The sequence below is a fragment of the Protopterus annectens genome, chromosome 1.part1 (assembly GCF_019279795.1).
Source record: "Protopterus annectens isolate FY-2018-M chromosome 1.part1, PAN1.0, whole genome shotgun sequence".
NCBI lineage: Eukaryota > Metazoa > Chordata > Ceratodontiformes > Protopteridae > Protopterus > Protopterus annectens.
In genome coordinates, this window is record NC_056726.1 from 518,884,680 (window position 1) to 518,905,964 (window position 21,285).

A 21,285-nucleotide genomic window follows, 5' to 3' on the forward strand; every position below is an offset into this window, starting at 1 on the left:
ATACAGTTAAAGGAAATGGGTTTGATATAATGGACAAAGGAGTTACAGAATCTGAAAAACAGGAAAATATATTATTGAGAAAATATAACTCCAGTCCAACAGAGGACAATTTGAATACATTTCATACGAGCAAAGTGGAATTTAGAAAATGTCTTGGGAAAATGTGCTACAGTTATTAGAAAGATCTTGCAATACATGCCACAGATAACAAGAAGGCAGTTTTCATGCACATAAGACAGTAAAAAGAAAACAATCAAGGTTTAAATATTGTTGAAAAATTAACACAGATGAGTGACTTACTTAAATTGTTTAGAGACAAATTTACTGGCAACCAGCCAATACCTGCAATAATGCAGTTGATTTTAAAAGAGAAGATACATCCTGTACTTACCTTATTAATCTTAAAAAATAAAAATAAAAAAAAAGCATTAGGGGTAATAAAAACTACAACTTCAGCAGGACTACATAGACTAAATGGTTACTTTTTGGAAATACTGTTGATAGTATAACTGGATGCCTACTATTTCTATTTCAGCAAACCTTAAAATGCTGTTATGTCACTGAACTATTGTTACTAATTGTTGTGCCTATTCTAAAGGGGGGGTAATTTTTCCCTGGACAACTATACACCCATAAGCTTTACTTGCTTTTTGGGTAATTGAAAGAATAGCCATAGAGCTGTTAAGTAATAAAGAAACCATGTATAAAGACATTTCTCAACATGACTTTACAGGAAAAAGATCACGTCTCCTGAACTTATTGAGTTTCTATCAATGTGTTTGGGAAGCTAAGGATCATAGCTTGAGAACAGATGTAGTTTATGTTGATTTGGCAAAGGTATTCCCTCACAGTGGAATTATTAGTCCTTTGTCTAAATACAAGGTGAATGGATGTCTAGGGAGGTGGCCAGCTAATTCACTTGAGAACAGGAGAAGCAATATAAGAATAGAAAATAGTTATTCAGATAGTTACAAATATTAAGTTAGGAGTTCCCCAAGGGTCTGTGCAAGGTTTCAAACTGTTTATTATTTTTACACCTGGCTGCCCGCAGATAAAAGACATTGCTACCAGTAAGTATACAGATGACATAAAATATGAGCAAAAATAAACTTGATAAATGATCAACAAACTACTGAATATGATGGCCCAACTTGTACACTGGGCTAAATTTAACATATGGAATGTAATGCCAAAAATATAAAGTAATAAACGTTAGTAAATCAAATTAATTGTTACACTTATATAATTGTTGATTATATTCTTGTGGTGGTAGACACTGTGACAGACCTGGGATTGCTGATAGATGAGATTTTCTTTTGACCCTCAGAAGAATGATGTCATTATCAAGTGTTACTATGAAATAAATAAAAAAAATACTAAGGATTATTAACATCACGGAAGCTGCAGTATTGCTCCCAATTTACAAATGTATTATAAGACCTATCGTGGAATATGGTATGGCCAATTGCATTTATACTAAGAAAGCTATAAACAAGTTAAAAAAAAATAAAAGGTGATTCACAAGGCAGGTTCACTCTGTGAAGCATCTGAGTTGCAAGGAAAGATCAGAAAATCTGTCTGTGTTCACAATCACCTACAGACTTGCAAGAGGGGCTTTAATTTTGATTTATAAAAATAATCACCAGGATATTTATAGAGCTACAACAGAGGTTTCATTTTCCTCACCATACTTTAACACTAGAAATACAAATAAATTACTAATACTTTCTCAACCAAATTCTAACTTCCTCGCAATGACTTTTCATATTAGAACTGGAAGGTGGTAGAATTCTCTACCACTGGATTTAAGAAGCTTGAATTCCTTGGTGTCCTTTAAGAAAGAACTAGATGTTTTGTTGGTTGAAAAGGTATTTGACCCTACATTTAAAAGTAACAGACATTTTGAAGGCCTAAACCAAGGCTCAGAGTTTAGACCTCAAAACATCTATACACTGAAACAAGCACACACCTGAAAAGGATGGAAAAGGATATCTGTAAAAACTATGTGGAATGAGAAAGAAATCCATAGGAGGTTTGCATGGATGAGGTTATAGAATGGGAACTCAGTAAGAGGAACTGTGATCACTGATAAGTATTGAAGTGCTATGCACCCATTTAACGTATCAGATAAATAAGCTGAAAGAATAGTAGTAGATGAGAAGAATGGAGTATGATATCACAACAAAATCAAACAAATAAAGGGAGGACAGCTTTAGGGAGTTGGTAGGATGGGGTTAAACCTTGCATTATCCTAGGTCAATATTATGGGTAAAAATGTAACTGTTTGCTGATTTAGACTATTCTGGAAAGGAGGAATGCAGTGCCACAGATGGTAAATTTGATGTGCAAATAATAAATGCTTTTATATTAAATGATGCGGATGACAGGTATGATTTAAGGATGCACTAAACTTTTTTAACTGATAATTTTATGGGTTTCTTATTAGATATGCATTTATAATTATCTAGCCTTAGTTGTATCTAAATTGGTATATTTAAGGTTATTAATATTGTATGGAAGGGAATCTGACAAGCTAGATTATGTTAAAATGAATTTGTAAATAGCATAACTGTGTGGCATAGAATAATAAAGCCCTGACTATGACTCAGTAGACCCAAATTCTACTGGCAACTATGGCAGGAAAGGGTGGGAGTGAGCAACTTATGTGAGCATGCCCATCTTGGGGGAGAGATTTGGTGGTCCTAATTGGACAATTTGTTCCAGTGCAGGTAGAGGCTTCCACAACACCAACTGCTGTAGAATCAGGAATGTGGACTTGGTGATCTTAAGCCACTGAGGGCAACTCTCATAAGGCATGTGTGTGGGAGCATGCCCATGTCAGGGGTAGGAACCAGAGTGATACAGCTGCTCATGTCACCCACCAGAGGCAGAGTTAGGTCCACAACGGAAACATCTGCAAGGCCATCTGTGTGACGGTCATGCCACAGATCGCTCTCATCCTTGAGAGAGTAGAACAAATGAACACAGGCAGTAGTTTGATGTCAGCAGGTTCAGGGGTCAAAAACTGACCTAAGGAAAATTGAAACCGAAACAAGAGGGATGCTGTTATATGTATTTGCAAATAAATGCTACTATGTCTTTCTTTGATAAATCCTTATCAGAATACAACTTTGGTTTCAAGTTCTAGTTATAAACCTGAAGTGGAGACACATCATCCTACTTTCTCACTCTGATAACAGTGTGTGCAGCCAGTTACTAGTGTACCGCTGTGGCCAGATTTATTTTTAATTCCAAAATAAATAAAATAAGTGTAAATGCCCACTTGTGAAGGATCAGATAACCACATATCTGGAAAAAAGAATATAATACATTTTTACATTCTTAGAAGAAATACAAAACTATTTCACAATTTGCATTCAAACATTCACAGTCAGTAAGTATGGTTGTACTAGAACATTGCTGAGTGTTTGAGTTCACTCTACTACATATGTAAGGAATCTAGATAAAACGACACAGGACAGTTAAGGGAGGCTTACATTCTGAGGAAAGATGCATTTTACACAGTAGCAGACATATTAAAACTTGAGAACTTAACAGTGACTGGCACTAAATATATATATATATATATATATATATATATATATATATATATATATATACATTGCTTCAGGTCTCTCCTTACCGAATCCTTATTAGACTGCAGCTTTGGTTTTCAGTTCTGCCTGGAAAACTTAACTACAAAACAACTCTCTTCACAGTAGCAAAATGGCAAACAACTGGATACACAATAAAATTGCAGAAACTGCTGGACAACCGGCACTTTATTCCACAGTGCAATCACCTGACGTAAGTGCTTTTGTCTCCAAAACAATCACAATAAGAGACTTCTTCAGACTGAGGCACAAATAACCATACACTACTTAAACAACATTTCTAGTCACATGATAAAACTGTCAACATACATCACATGATAAAAGACGTCCCAAACTTAATAGTCACAATTGTTAAAAACTCCATAAAGTATATACTTTAACATAAGCTACCATTAATGTTTCAACCCTTTTCATTTTAAATACATAATAAATTCTTCCCTATTATTTAACCCTGGGGGAAAACAAGCATTTATTCTAACTTGCCAGCAATATTCTAGCCAGCCTAACTCTTCTTCTATATTCATTATATTAACGGTATTTGCGAGGGATTCTAACACTGAAAACCTATAATTAACTTTACATTTACTTCCTTTATAGTGTTTACTCGTAGCGTTTTTATCATCGCCTATTTGAATAGCATACTCATGTTACTATATTCTTTTATCTAACTCACGAGTGGTTCTTCCAATATAACAACATTTACATTCAAGACACACTGTAAGATAAATCACATTCTTTGATTTACAACTGAACATCCCTGGAATTCTAATTTTGCTGTTTCCCACTAATAGCTCATTTCCTTCTGTATATAAAAAATTGCACATATTACAATTGTAACATTTTATCATTTAATTTCTCTGTTCTGTTAGAACAGTTACTGCTGGCAAGTTAAATTAAATGCTCGTTTTCCCCCAGGGTTAAATAACAGGGATTAATTTATTATATACTGGGAACCCTTTTAGAACTCACCATTGTCAGAACTTACATCAACTAGATTGACTAGAACTAAAAAACATTTTGACATATTCCCAACTAACCATTATTCGTAAGATATTTTATCAACCAAACAACACCCCTATTCTTTCTAACCTCATTACCCCATACAGGAATCTCAACTCCTTACGCTCTTCCGGTAAACTTCTTGCTAGTATAAGCAAGTCTAATAACCTGGCAGGTGACTCCTTGTTCACCAATACTGCTGGAAAAAAATGGAATACGCTGCCACAGGACATAACTATACTTCCCTTGCTGCCACTCTTTAAACAAAGGCTCAAGAAATACCTGAAGACACACCCTGTATCAACCCTGACTAATCCTCTGATTTCTCTACTTCTACCCCCAGCCTGTATCCTCTCACTAATCTATTATACTACAGCCTTATGAAGTAGTTAAGATCTCTAGTAGTTTACATAAGTCAAGTCATGATTGTTATCTGTTGATAACATACTGTAATATGTATTATAGTACTAGTAATATACTGTACCACTGATATACTGTAAAATGACCTATCTTTCTTGTACAATTTTTGGAAAGTAATGTAATCATTTATCTGAATTAACTGATTTAGTATCTCTACTTCTTTGTAGAATTGTTCCATGATATACATGTGTGACATAATCACATGTGATATTTTATTGTATGATAAATTTTTTTCTTTACAATATCTCTTGTTACTACTGGAGCTTTTCTCCCCGGGCCTCCACTGAAAATGGACATACATCCAGCTGGACTAGCCCGGTTAACAAATGTAAAATAAAATAAATAAATAAATACATTTAAAAAAAAAAAAGGGTTGAAACATTAATGGTAGCTTATGTTAAAGTACATACATTATGGAGTTTTTAACAATTGTGAATATTAAGTTTGGGATGTCTTTTATCATGTGATGTATGATGTCAGTTTTATCATGTGATTAGAAATGTTATTTAAGTAGTGTATGGTTATTTGTGGCTCAGTCTGAAGAAGTCTCTTACTGTGATTGTTTTGGAGACGAAAGCGCTTACTTGAGGTGATTGTACTGTGGAATAAAGTGCTGGTTGTCCAGCAGTTTCTGCAATTTTATTGTGTATCAGGTTGTTTGCCATTTTGCTACTGTGGAGAGAGTTTAACCTGTTTTCAGTGGCTTCTGAATGGATATCTGCACTATTCCAGGTACTAGTTTTACAACGCTACCAGAGGGGTGTGTTTTAAATGATACACTCTCAGGTTCATTCATCATAAATAAAGAAGGAATTATGAGCTTGTTTGCCAACAATGGGAGATGTAACAGTACCATGTCCAGTGAAGAAGTGTTGCAGGGATGTTTGGTGCCACCTGTGAATCCTTTTTTGTGTGGTGGAGAACAGCAATCTATAATAGTGATGAAAGTGAGTCATGGAGAAATGATCCTGGAACTAGAAAAAGATTTGTCTAAGTTGAAACATTTACAGTGGGACAACTTGTTTTCTGAAAATTGCCTGAGAGTAAATAGAGTTTCTAAAGGACTGAAAATTAATAAATTACCTGCAGGTAATGATTTACCTAATAATTTGGTTGATAAGTGGCTTGAGATTAACCAAAAAGCAGGACTGCAGTATTTAGAAGTTCTGCTAAATTATAATAGCATGAAAATGGCAGAAATGTCCGATAATATATGCAACAATTTTATTAAACTCAAAGAAAACACCTCCATAGAAAATTTCAACAGTAAAATGTGTAACATTCAAGACAATCTGATCAAACTGAATGATACACTAAGTAAGAGGAAAACTAAAGAAATTTGAGCGCAATCAGAAAGATTATGAATGGGGGTGTGTGGCTATGGCATACAGGCTTAAACTATGAATGAAATGCCAGGAAAGTCTGGAGAAGGTGACATCATTTTAGCAACCACAGAGGCGAATGGTGTGATAAGGTCATAGCATCTAAATGGAAAAAAAACAACAGCTTCTGTTGAAAATGCATCAAAAAGAACTACAAAACAAGGTTCAGGAGCAAAAGGGCTCATAGATGTATTGACAAATATTCAGTCAATGATGAATATAAACAGTCAAGTTATGGAGACTGTAGAAGCGGGATCTCAAGCTGCCAGTAAGCCAAATAGAGAAAACCAGCAAACGGTGGAAGTATATCAAAGAATTAACAGTGAGGAAAGAACTTGGGCACAGGTAACAGCTTATGGGAGAAATAACAACTCTATGAATAAAGGTTTTTCAAAAAACGGTGTGACCAGGGCAACAGAAAATGAACTGGAAGAAAACGAAGGAAACATGGAGGACTTAGGTACTGTAAATTTTAAAATTGTTAACTTGAGCAAATATCATTTATCTGATGAACAATGTGTGGTATTAAGTGAAGGATGGAATTTTGCACCATCCCAGAGAGCGAACACACTTAATCCTATAAATGAATTGAGAGACTATGTAAGTTAGTTGAATGAGTGTTCTGTTTGATAAAAGTGAAAAACAAAAATGTGATTTTTATAAACCTAGTAGCTTTAATCCACTTTTGTTGAAAGAGTTGGAAATGTTTTTAAATATATGTGAAGCACAAATTATTGATATTCTGGACAATAAGGCTGAACTTAAATATTTCAATATGTCTAGAAGTGAAAAAGATTGCTTTGAAAAACTGCTTAAAAAAGATATTTTATGTATGAAAGCTGACAAAGCAGGGTCTCTAATGTTACTAGACAGGGAATACTATGAAAGACAAATGGGTTTATTAGTATCAGATGAAAAGTTTTACAAGAAAATTAGTATTAAACACATGAAAAAAGGATACGCAATGATTGATTCATGCATAGAAGAATGTATTTTGGCAGAAAGAATAGATGATAGAACTAAGAAATATCTGACCAATACAAACCCTAAGATTAGTCGGATTTATGGTATCTCTAAGATATATAAAAATTTGAATGAACCCCAGTTAAGACCCAATGTGGCAAGTGCCAATAGTAAAACAGAAGGGTTGTCAGTTTTCGTTGATAAACACTTGCAAAAGGCAGTTTTGTCTAACTCTACATATATAAAGGACAGTTTTGATTTTATAAAGAAAACTGAAGAAATTGCAGTTAATGATACAGATTTATTAGTGATGCTGGATGTTAAGTCACTTTATACTATGATTCCAAATGAAGAAGGGATGGAGACAGTACGGTTAGAATTGTTAAGAACTAGGATGTTTTCAACCAATACTATAGGATTGTTAATAGAAATGACTGAATTGTTTCTAAGTTACAATTTTCTGTCCTTTTATGAAGATACTTATGTGCAAGTTAATGGTGTAGCTATGGGTGCAGCATTAGCCCCGAGCTATGCTAATGTTTTTATGCATGGGTGGGAGATAGTTAATATACTGGAAAGTAAATTTAACAAGTATATAATTAAAATGGTATGTTTTACTGATGATGTCTTCCTTGTGTGGAAAGGAACGTTTGTTGAACTGGAAGAATTTATATACTATATAAATAATGTGTCTGGACTTGAGGTGATTGTACTGTGGAATAAAGTGCCGGTTGTCCAGCAGTTTCTGCAATTTTATTGTCAACTAGAAACAAGTTATCTGTCACTTGAACTTTGTTGGGTGTTGGCATAATGGTTAAGGTGTTTACCGCACAGACACAAGGTGCATGGAATTGATTGATGGTTACTGTCTGGTTATTGGCTAGGCAGTTAATAGCATGCAGACTGATTGGCTAGTATTTACCTATGATGATAGAGTGCATTATGTTGTCAGTAGCACTGACGTAACCAACAAGTATAGCCAAATTTGCTTTCTAATTTCAAAATAAAATTTGCTGGAAGCTGGTTTGGATGTCCAGTTTTTAAAGGATCTGTTAACTATAGTGCTGGAGAACAGAATATAATAAAACTAGATTTTCTCAGAAGAAATGCAAAACTAGTGACACCTGTGACATGATGGAAATTATAACTGGTCATAGAAGAAACACTAAAATAAAGTATACTGCCTTTTTCTCTTTAAAATGTATAACTAGTGTGCTTTTCCCATAAGACAGAATGGCCACAACAGAAGGCAAAACTGTATTTTGTCCTTAACATAACTCATCAGTTCACATTATATTGGCTTCAGCCTATAGGAACTAGATCTACTTGATGTGATTATGGTTTGGTATCACAATAAATCTAAAGTATGAAGGCAATGTAAAAAAAAAAGAAATGAGGTAAGTGCTTATTAAAGTGCCCAGATTTGTTTTCTAATTCCAAAATTAAATTTTAGAAAGTGATTACTTACCAAACTGTTTTTCAAGTTCATCCCTACGTTCCTTGGCAAGCTTCTGTTTCTCATCAGCTTTCATTAATGTTAACTCTGTGCAAATAAAATACAAAAGGTATACATTTCTTAAAGATTTAAAGACTGCTGTTAATTTGAACACCTCACCCAGCGCACAAAATTAATTACAAATTTTTAGTCAATAAGTACAGCCAAGCAAACTAGACTGCAAAAGGGACGAACAGGTTCAGAATTCAGTCTCACTGTTTTTATATGTATGAGGATAAATAAAGTATACACCTATAACAAGTCTAAACATTGATTTTTGAAAAAAATGTCAATATAGGTATTAAAGCATGCTTTCTGCTACAATATATCATTTGGTATTACTGGGAACTGTAGCTCAGTGAATAAAATACTGAATACTTATCAAGCTGCAAACAATAGAGCCAATTGAATATGGACACTGAGAAGCAAACTGGGATGACAACAAATTCACTACATACGAAAAAGCGCTTAATGTAACATGACTGGCAGAAACTGAGGTAGGTGCATGTGTTATGACTGAAAAAAGATGTCACAAATACAATTATCTTTCCACTTTTGTGCAGGTTTATGAAGAGAAATTTTGACAACATTCAGGCTATCTATTCTAGCTGGGAAACAAAACAGGAATAACAAATCTGTATCAAGTTATTTTCATATATATACATTAGCTGGTTCATCACACCTTTTTCACTTTTTTCTTTAGAAATAGAAAGCTCTTTTGCTGTTTTTATGAAAAAAAAAATCTTAAAGACAAGCATGACGTGATACAAGTCTGCCAGCATTGCATTAATGGTTTCCCATGTATGTGGTTGTGTCCTCACATTAGAAGTTACATTTTCCCCATCACACATTCTCCTCACCCTGATGTCTACATTAAAAGGAGCTATGGGAGTCCTCATCAATCACTTCTACTTTCCTGTGATTTTTTTCTCTCCAATATATAATAACAGATGCTAGACTGTTGTTTTATTTTTTGAAAGAAAATAACAAATTACATAAACACTATACATATTATACATTTTCTGACAATTACCGTGCAAATGATGTAAGATGTTTAGAGTCCAGGAGAGCATCTTGTGATTGAAAGCAGCCACGACTGTTGCAAGTGAAATGGTGGGAAGTGCATATTTTGTTGTCGGTATTACAGACATAAATGTGTTCCGTCAAACAACCTAATATAGAAACTACAGCACTAAAACCATCACATGCCACGTATTTGGAACTCAGTCTCCAACACACTTATTTAATCCCTGACCCATACTGTAAAACAATTCTGCTTCTCTCATTTACATAGACAAGCATACATACTCACTCCCACATTCTGTAACTGCTGTCTTCTAAACTTCTTTGCTCGAATAACCTACCTACTCATAACAAAGTAATAACTACCAACAACAGCAGTAAGTGAACCCTAAACCTTCATATCTCAGACTACAATTTCCTATTAACATATTACCTTTTCTGCAGCCTGCATCTTGTTGCAGTCTTTGACTCCTGACTTCATTCTGTTCAAACATTTATTGTATTGTCTTGCATCTTGTTTCCTACTAGCTCTTAACTAAGCTTTGATTTATTCTCTCTCCTCCTGATAAATATTTGACATTGTCTCAAATGCTCATGTGCATTTTCTTAGTGCATACTAAGCACAACTAAAACAGTACTGCATTAGTATTTTAATAATACTATAATATTCAATTGACATGTTTAGTACTAACACCTAAACATACTGCATTATTCATGGTATTACTACTACTGCTACTTCAACTGCTACTGCAAAAAAAATGCACTGCCTATATATTCTTGAATAAAAAGCATTACTAATTCATGAGTAAAATGTCTGTACACTGATAACACCCAACACTGTTGAATTTCTATGTGATACATCACATAGGTTACACTATAATGAAGATTAATCTCACTTAGGTTACACTATAATGAAGATTAATCTCACTTAGGTTACACTATAATGAAGATTAATCTCACTTAGGTTACACTATAATGAAGATTAATCTCACTTAGGTTACACTATAATGAAGATTAATCTCACTTAGGTTACACTATAATGAAGATTAATCTCTGACCCTCTTCTCTAAATGAGCACATGTACATTACAGGCTGACTGACATTTAATAAATATAGTTTATACAGGGTGCACAGTAAAAATATAGTCTGTCAGTTGATTTCATTCTATTGGGTGGGGATATTTGAGAAGTTAGCTCTGAAGTGCTAATATTGCTTTGCTGTTGTGCTCTAGTAGTCATACAGGACTAACTTGTGATTCAGAGACACGCAAGAGTCACATGGAGTTAAAGCTAACCAGTAGCTCATTCTTATGTCTCTGAATTGAATACCTATTGCAGCTTCAGCAACTGCATTAAATGATCTCCCCATCAACCATTGCGACACAGCAATACACACACACACACACACACACACACACATTCTGATGCACATGCAAAGTCACATGGACATCCAGGCAGTCTCAAAGACATACACACATTGATTACAGCCACATTAAATTCCCTTCACCCCCCCCCCCCCCCCACACACACACACACCTCACAAGGTTTGCACTTGAGCACACATAGCCTCACGGTACTTACTTGATGTGATACTACAGATGCACTGCTAACATATACAGCAATGGTTGTACACTGTAAAAGAACACTTTTAGTCCTCACTGCTCTGCTATGACATAGCAAATTAAAGCTTGAGATATTCTGATCTTAGTGTAAGGCAGTGGGATTGAGAACTTGGCTAGTTTACATTAGCTATGCCCCTGAACTGCCACATTTGCATGCAGTGTTATCCATCAGACCCTGTAATAATACTTGACAGAGGATTTATACCATTGCAGCACTACAGTGGTCTTTGAATTCCTCCCTCATAAAGCCCTAAACAATCTTGCTACAAACGGGATTGCACAGACTGCTATGTGTTTCTGAACAACCCCCCCCCCCCCCCACCATGAGTCATTTTTGTGGCTAAAAAAAGAAATTGCTCTACTATGTAACACTTTGTAAGACATTTAATGCACTGTTGTTGACAAACTAGTTACAATGTTGGCAGGGTTCTCATTTTTCTGACGTATAACTTTTATAATATTAGAAAGTATTACTTTCGCCAGATGACTCCTGCAGTCTAGACTAGGTTCTCAGTGTAACACTGCACAGCTCGCTGAAATGAAACAACATGGCTATCAACATAGAAGCATTAGCTGTTCCAATTGCAGGTTTAACAGTTTCTACAAAACCATTTTCAACTTCTGTCACTGAAGATTTTGTGCATCAACTCAAATATAACATTCAAATATTTTGCTTGCATTTGTGAAATTCATAAAATCAGTCTAAAATTAATTTACATTATCCTTGCTCTTGAAAACACATTTGTAGTCCCTGACTCATAAAAGAATATTTTAAGAACCTTCAGTTCCATTCAAAAGATACAGGTGACAATGGTACAATTTATGGTGGGTTTGTTCAACAAAGGAAGCCAACAACTGAGGAAAAGAAATAAGCAACAAGGTGTTATTTTAGATAAAGCCCAAATTAAAAAGTAGTAACGACAGAGTAGCAGGTAAACAGGTGCTATGGGCATCAAAAAGACTACAGAAATTATGCGAAAAGCATGAGGACAAGGTGAATGAGTGGAGAGAAGACAGTGCTACCTGAACTGCTACAGATATACGAAAAAAAGAGACTGAAATAAAAGAAAGTCCACATAAAGAAATGAGTAGCCGAGGGGCAACAAAAAGAAAAGCAGCAGAACAGGCAGAGCTAGTGGTCAAGTCCCCAGTAACTCCTGCACAAACAGGGCAAGTCATCAGCATGGTAGGGCCACATAATATTATATGGTGTAAGAATGACAGCCGGGGATTTAACACTTCAGTTTGACATGCTATACATCAGCATACAGTATAGTGAAAGTACCAGGGCAAAAGTCTTCTATGAACTATATAAAGAGTGCAATGAACACTTCTAATACTATGAAAGCAAAATTTTCATCAAAAAATAATACCTGCGCACTACTTTTCTTCTAGAAACCTAAAAGAAGACTTAAACCACTGCTGATATGAGGGTGCTCTGTTCTGAGCTGATTAGTAAGCATTTTTCTACAAGCCATCGGTCTGTTAAAACACTTTATTTTATATTTTCACTGTGCAAAACTAAACACTGACTGCATAATTAAGCTCTCAAACTTTATCAATCAATTTCTTTTAGTAATGTAATGAATTTAGTTTTTAAAACCTGTGGTTACTTACTTACTCATTTATAAGTCAATATAAGGTAACAATTTATTGTGTGATCTATCTTAGATTAAGCCAGAATGTTCAGCTATGCATTACCATCAGTTATTCTATTTTATTTGCTTTACTTCTTAAAGGTGAAACATTAAATTAAGTTTGTCAGGCATGGTTTGGGTGGTGGCAATGCTACCATAAAGCAGAAGAGAGATGCATCACTGGAAGGAATTACTAACTTCTTACAGAAATGTGCGTGTGTGCATCTGTGTGTTTATGTATATGAGACAGAGAGAGAGTTAGAGTACTTAATACAGTACTGTACTTATATTATAGTCACTGCTGACAATCTGTTACTGTAAGACACTAAATTCACAGTGAAGTGATAGACTAACCTGGGAAGCCAGGGCCTATAACTTGCCTCTGCAGCCTATTTCGGTATAGTTTATAATGGTCCAATGCCCACAGCAACAGTGTACATCTTCTACATGCTCTTATGGCTAATAGCTAAAACTCAGTGGTTTATATTGACATGTATTCATACATACTAATATGTTATTCTGCTTATTTGTAGTAATTTAATGATAATTATTGAGTCAGTAGAGCATACTGAAAGAACACACTCCCTGTCCCTGACATTTCTAGTGTTAGTACTGTTGTCATGAGATCATACACCTGGTGGCTCATCACATATATCGATGGCAAGGGTATCCATCCTATATATGTAGTAGCCTATATTTTTACAATCTATATCAATATGTATGTGCCTTTTCTAATCAGAAAACAATTCAGTCTGCTCATCTGTCTCCCCACATTAATATGTGCACTGACTTGTTTCTTAATGCTTAACCCTCCATATGCCTGTCCATCCTTCTCAACCCATTTCCTTTTTAATTGACTTTTGTGCCTGCTCATTACATTTCTGCTTTCCTAACCACCTATTATCTTCTCGTCTAATATGGTATTAAAATATTCCCATTAGTTCCACCTTTGTTTTTCCTCCATATTCTTTAATTTCTAACAGCATCTGTTTAAACGTCACTCTCCATTCTGTTTCAGCCCATAGATGAAACCTAATCTTCACGTTTTATCCTCTGCTCTGTCAAATCAAATATCTGTCTGCTTTGCTCTTCTTTATTTTGTCAACTATTATGAAACAACTCTCTTAAAGGAACTAGCTTTAATCCTTTTTATCATTGGCTTTGTCTCCACTATTATTCCTATATGTCCGCCATCTTTTATTAGTACACTTTGTGTCTTCTTCTTGTTAATTGATTTGGTATCCTCCCAACACAGTCCACGTGATTAGTGTTAAGCACATCCCTTCTATTCCCTCTCTGTCTCCTATTTCCTAAACTTTCTATCATCCCACTTTTTCTCTTCCTGAGCTACACAGACCTATGCTTTCCATCACTCAGACTTGGTCATGTGACATGTGCACATCCAGACTCCCCTGAATTAGGAAATGGTCTTATGCTCTGCTAAGCTCCACCCAGCCACAGATCTCTATCTTTATCTCTCTGTCACACAGATTCTTAGATGGTAAATACTAGGCAGTTAGTCTGCAGACAGTTACAAGCTTAAGCCAACATGCTCTCACTCACTCTCCTTCACCTGCACTCCTTCCTGCCTCTCTCCTTCGTGCCTTCTTTGCTGGAAAAATTGTATCCCTCTTACAGCTTCTTTTTCTCTCATTGGCTTCTTCTGTTCCTTTTCCTTTTTCTTCTGGTATCCCCTTTTTCTTTTAGCCCCCTCCCTAACTTTACTATTTGTGCCCCATCATCTTTTTCCCTCAGTATCTGCTGGTGTCCTCATATGTTTATTATTTCTATCCATAACCCTCTTTGCCAAATCTGTACCTCACCATCAACCTTTTCATGTACTTGATGTATTTCTTCATGTGCCTTTTTTTGCTTGTTCCTTCTTTTTCAGAACCTGTCTTACTTTCTGTTTATTTATATTACTGCAGATTTTTCTCACTGTTGCTCATGAAGAGTTATTCTTTTACATTTCAGTTCAGAAGTAGGCCTTCTCTACTAGTCTGACTTTATTAGCTCAATTGTGAATTCTGTATGGCCTTTCATTTAATCCTATTCTATTTTGCCCTTGTAGAATCTCATTATCTTTAAATGAGGTAAAGAATATATACACACACATTTCAATCTTTTCTTTTTATCTCATTGCCCCTTGTTATCTTTTTTTAACACTTTCTGTTAGCAGCAGCAGACGTTGACGTTAAAGCATGGGGGGGGGGGCAGAAAGCAACTGAATAGGTGTGACTATATTATGGCATGTCTATATACGTTAACCTGTGATCAAAGAGCAGCTGGGTTAGGTCAATTTCATGCAATGACTGCATAAGTACTCATTAATTCTGGCCACTTGGTTAACTATATACACTTCAGATCTCTGAATGCAATTAACAGGGAAGGGTTTAGGTGAAATGGAATTCTAGACAAAGGACTTTATGATGCCTTCCCACTGTACATTGGTCCCCCCCCCCCTTCATCAGAGCCCCCTCAGGTTTTCTCCCAATACTAGCATCCCCACCCCATCCAGACAGATTACTTTTTTTCTTGCTTTTCCACACTTTGTCTTACACTCATTTTTCCTTCATCCTTTCTATATACCCTAACTGTCCAAGGCTGCACTGTAAATAACTGTCAATATAGTACCTGCATTAAGCTGGCAGGGGGCTCTGCAGACTGCCAGGCTTCAATAACACACAGATTTCCATACACTAAGCACTGCATGTTAGAGCTTTTTTTTCACACTTTGTTCAAAAATCAAAAGCAAGGAAAGAATTTGTTTTTATTTTTTTATTCAAGGGGAAAAATAAGATGTGTCCAAAGCACAGCATTCAAAGTTAACTTAAAAGTATTTCTCAACAAACTGAGAAGACAAAACCTTAAGGGGATACATAAATCGTACCTGGGAATATTTCTGCCTCTCTGCCCACATAAAAACAGTCATCTTCTGTGTACCCCTCTAGTGTTGGTCTGGGATAAAAGTAAATGAGCACGTTTACAGGCATATATTTCAAGTCGCTACTGTCATATGTCTACACTCCATGCCTCCTCAGCTCTATTCCCAAAAGACTGCCACCTTCTGTGTACCTCCCTGGTGTTAGACTGGGAAGAAAATAAAAGAACTAATGGACACATTAATATTGTTGCTGTCAAACATATACACAGCGTACCTCCTTATTAATAACAACAAAATTTAGCTACCTGTATGTATGTCTGAAGTTCATTGCGAGGAAAGTGAAAAAATAATGATCACAATAATGTGCTCCAAATTGTTGCCCTTAGACAGCACTTTGCCCCTACACAAGCTATAGTGACATGCTGTGCATACCTCTGAGGTCTGACTGTCAGGAAGTCTAAATAAATAATTATCACACTATCTTCAGTCTCGCACAAGCTACAGTGACTTTCTGTGCACAATTCTGAGCATTGCCAATTTTAGACTAGTTTGATGCCCATGGCAAAGGCTGGTAATGTGTCTCTTTACTAAGAATGCATGAAATTCCCGTTATACAGCTGTGAGTTCTGGTGGTGTAATGGCCCCTGAAGCTCTGATGATGTAGATGTTCTGCGATGTACTTTACATCATATTTTTGAAAGATAATTACTTGTTAATTGATCTTTTCTTATTGCTAGCCAGAAATGTTATACATGTACCCCAATACTGTGTGTATCCGTAGATTAAAACCGATTACATGACTTTTTCACACACACCCACCCACCTACATACTGACACTGTCTCTTGCAATAGACCTTACTTGCCATGGTCACACTCACTCTCACTCTCACACACACACACACACACACACACACACACACACACACACTACACAATTACCAGAGGCAAACAGAATAATTAGTAGTTTACCCACACATATCTTTGAGGTGCTGGAAGAAGTCAGAGCACCTGTATTAAACCCATATATGGTAAGGCAGGACATTTAGGCTCCACATAAAAGGAATCACTGACAAGACCTTAATCAGAGAACTAACTGCCTAATCAGCATGACAGGGCAATACTGTTCACTGAACCAGTGTGCCAAAGATCATCTGCTATCAGATACATCTTGTGAAGACCACCAAAGACAGTGACTTATTGTTTAAAGTAATGAAGTTTGGCTGTGATAGAAAGTGAAACAAATTACGGTTAACTTATTACTCTACGATAAACTAACACCCTACAAACACACACACATTTCATTTACACCTACAAACAGTCCCTGTACTCATCAATCATAGCTATTTTATTGACTGTGCTCACCTCAGATGTCTCTGACTAAAATGGGGAGAGTACAGTATTTTAGATTGCATCATTCAAATGGGTATTAGGTATGCAAAGTTATATTAATGATTGCTTATACTAATCCTGGCAGCAGGGTCAATTATTTTTTGTCCACAGACAGACCTCATACCCAGTGATTTTTAGCCACTTTGTTGACTGTACACACCTCAGATGTCTGACTGTGATATAGAAACTAATGGTCACAGTAATGTGTTTCAATTTTCTTTCACACAAACAGCAGCCACAGTAAATATTTCCACTTGCTTCATGAAAACATGTCAGTTCTGCAATGTCAGGAAAAAATGCTGTTTACATGAACAAATGATGGCAGACTCGTCACTTTCGCAGCCACTGTCATCCACTCATCCACAGACCACTCTGTACCCAGCAACTGTAACTTCTTTTAACTCTCTACACCTCAGATATCTGATTGTGGTAAGTTAGACAGCAACAGGTATATACTTCAGAACTCTGTGTTGCAGGAGGAAGTTAGCAGATAAAGTATTTCTCCTCCCACATCTCTAAACAGAACAGACCATTGTTGTGATTACTGCACTACCCCTTAAACAAAGGGTATACCATGCCAAAGTCATACAGTTAACAGTACCTGTGCATACTGTGATCAGTATACTTGTTCTCATGAGAAGCAAAGTGGTAGCTCAGTGCACACATTACATTGGACATCATGTGAAGCACAAAGTAGTTCAGCAAAGGAACAATACAAAACCTTTGTACTGCAGTGTTTAAGTGCTAATGGTCCACATGGGCTGTGTACATGAGCAAAACGGCTACAAGTTTCTTTATAGCCAAAGCAAGCATGGCTAGTGTCAGCTTAGCTGGCTAGTGCATTGCATTCCAGATGACATTCAAAGACAGCAGCAATAAACTGATGCAGTGTAATTGCTTCACTATAAAATCCTTATTAGATTGATTTAAATTGTGTGCAACATTTTGCACACAAACACATGCATACAAAAAGGTGTAGCATACAGGAATTCACTCAGTAACTAATTGAAAGTAGACAGAGAAAGACTGAAGGCAGAAAATGCACCTGGTAATGTATCCCAGCAGTATAATAAGCATCTGTGATGGATTACAGAAACAATAGAACAGATCCCATGGTGTGTTTGTGAGTGGGACTACAACCAAATGGTATGTCACTATCATATCAAGATGCACAAGAACACGTAAAAGCTCTCATGGTGGGCCAAACTATGGGCATCAGACACCGACAGAAGGGCAAGACAAAGGGACATGAAGAACCCAGTACATAAGGGTAGGTTTGGCAATGCATGGTAAGGGGTAGAGGTGGCATACCATTACACGGGCAAAGAAACAGATGAAGGAAGGGGAGTAGGGAGCCATATCCAGTACAGCAGAGTTCATACTTGGAGTTGTGCACAGCACTACAGGGGTCTGCTAACCTGCTGCACAATAGCAGGGAAGGGAACCAATGCAGATAGGTGGATGATTTCCACAGACTGTCTGACAAACTCATTCAGTGGCATGTCTAATCCACAGCTGTACAGGCCTTGCTGAGGTCCACAAGAAAGGGAAAAACTGGAAAGGTTCACCAACCAGGAGACACAGGTAATAATGTATGCCCTCCATACACATGGTATGTGCAACTCAGCAAAGGTGCTATAGATAAGATATGGCAGGAATACATATGATAGGAAGTGGTACATGATGTGAATGTTGTGGAAAGCCATAACACAGCTACACAATAAGTATCAGTACAGGTATTTCAACTTTAACTCTCTTATAGAATTTACTCTCTGTTTCAGCTTGCTTTTTCCCTAGACAAAATGCTCTTTTCCCTAAATTGGAATAACGTTTTCCTCTGATTATCCTTTACTTAGCACAACATCCATAAAGACTTCATATTCCATAAAATAAAATGTACAAATTAGCTCACATTGCCAAAAGCAGATCTCACCACTATAACTTCCTACAATGTCTAAAAATGGCAGAAGTATTTTGCTTTCAGAAAACCAGAAAAGTCTTAAGCATTGAAGGAATCTCCTCTGGAGATTCTGGAACATTTGTAAATATCTTCTTTTAAATGAAGGCATCTTGGTTGTAGGCTGATTCAGTGTTTCATCCATAGTACTTAATGTTTCCATGAAGGTAAATTCCTGAGGAGATAAGTGGGTTTTGTTAAGTGGGAAAAAAAAAGGATCTGCTTAATTTATGTAGTTTAGAAAAAATGGAAGTCCAGAGATTTCTCTGAAATAAGCTAGAGTAAACAAAAGTCAACAGCAGTGATTTAAAGACTTTAAGATTACAATAATGACTGAGTAGATATAGAATTCTTATCTAAGGTAAATCAACAGACATCTAACTTTCTGCAAGGCACTGCGATGAGAGACATCGTAAACAAGCACAAACCTCTTGCCTCCTGATGCAGGTTTGAAGCGTGTGGTTAGAATTGGATCTGGGAGTGAACATGCAAAGGCTGTATTCAATCAGAAGGATATGAACATACTTTCCTCTGGCAGTTCTTGTTTTTGAAGAGCAAGGAATTGTAATGATGTCTGCATTAATAAGATGGAAGATAGTTAAATGCACTTTGTTTATCTGGTTACTGAAATTAAAAGAAGAATTGACCCTGAAGTCCAGATTGTTTCATGCTTTACAGTTGTTTTACTAGTGACAATTAACAATTTGGTGGAATAATAATTTGAGACCACACATTTGTTTAACTGATGTTAAGTTCTTCATTTTTGAGTAGCTAGATCAATTTTAAAAACTGAGAAAGAGTTTGTACCCTGATTTTTCCTGTTTAAACATAAATGGACTGTCTGGTCTGCATACAGACTAGCTTCAATAGTGGAAACAGCAGTAGAGAAGTGTTTTCAAACAAGGAAAACTGCAATGGGCCAAAGATACTTGGGGGAGCTCAGAGGTGATGAAACAAAGGGATAATATCGCATTCATCAATTTTGCTTTAAGGCTTCAGTTCTCTAAGCAGTTGGAGACCCGTCAAACTTAGTTAAAAACATGACATGATTAACAAGTGCTTACAGTGAGGAATGGAGTCAAAGGCTTTTAACAAGCACTATTAACAGTGTCCCCTGTGAGTGACATTGGTCCACAGAGGTATACTTTTGTATGCAAGAAAGATGGGGAGAGAGCACTGGGGTTGATGAGCTTTTTTCTCTGATCAAACACACAAAGCTGCCTACCCATACGTGCTCAGTTCACATGGCCTAACCTTGGTGAATAATAAATGTGCATTTTGAATGATGACTTGTGGCCACTGAAAAGCACACACTGCTGTGGCCAGTGGTGTTGTTGCAGGGAAACATTGCAAAGTGAAACATTCTTCCACACATTTATATACTTCTATTCACTGGCTGTGCAATCACAGCATAGTTTGTGTTACAGAATTAGGCAGTGCTACTTGTTCTGTACCCAATACTAAACTTTTTTTAAATTAAAACATGAAAATGGGATGGAGAGTCCCATGCATCAAGTCTACAAGCATCTATAGTTTAAATTAAAAAAAAAAAACTTTGCACTTTTTATTTATAACATCACGGCTCAATAATTATGAATAGATAAACTGACACTGGGATGTCAAATAATCAAGTAGTACCTTTTTAAAATGGAATAACGACATGTGCCTAAAGATATAAATGTCCACTCCTGTAACTTTAAAAAAAAGCTTTTGGTCTTTTTTTGTTTCTTTTTTCTATCTCCTATGAAAATGCAGTAGCCAATCTCCTAGTGTCAAGTTTTTAGTTGCAAGACACCAACAGTTGTCCATCTTCCCAAGTTTACCTAGTAACAATAAACTGCCTTTTTTAATGTGAACCTCCATCATCATTTCCCACAGGCTTACCATGCCTTCCCAATGCC

At 36.2% G+C, this 21,285-nt stretch overlaps 1 protein-coding gene across 1 annotated transcript in view; it reads right to left on the minus strand.

The window, feature by feature from the left end:
• Nucleotides 1-21,285, minus strand: part of MAP7 (microtubule associated protein 7) — a 1,390,439-nt gene that overhangs the window by 769,833 nt on the left and 599,321 nt on the right. Inside the window, exon 6 of the mRNA XM_044076419.1 lies at nucleotides 8,847-8,921. Within this exon, the coding sequence (XP_043932354.1) occupies nucleotides 8,847-8,921 (75 nt within the window). The remainder of the gene's footprint in view (nucleotides 1-8,846; nucleotides 8,922-21,285) is intronic.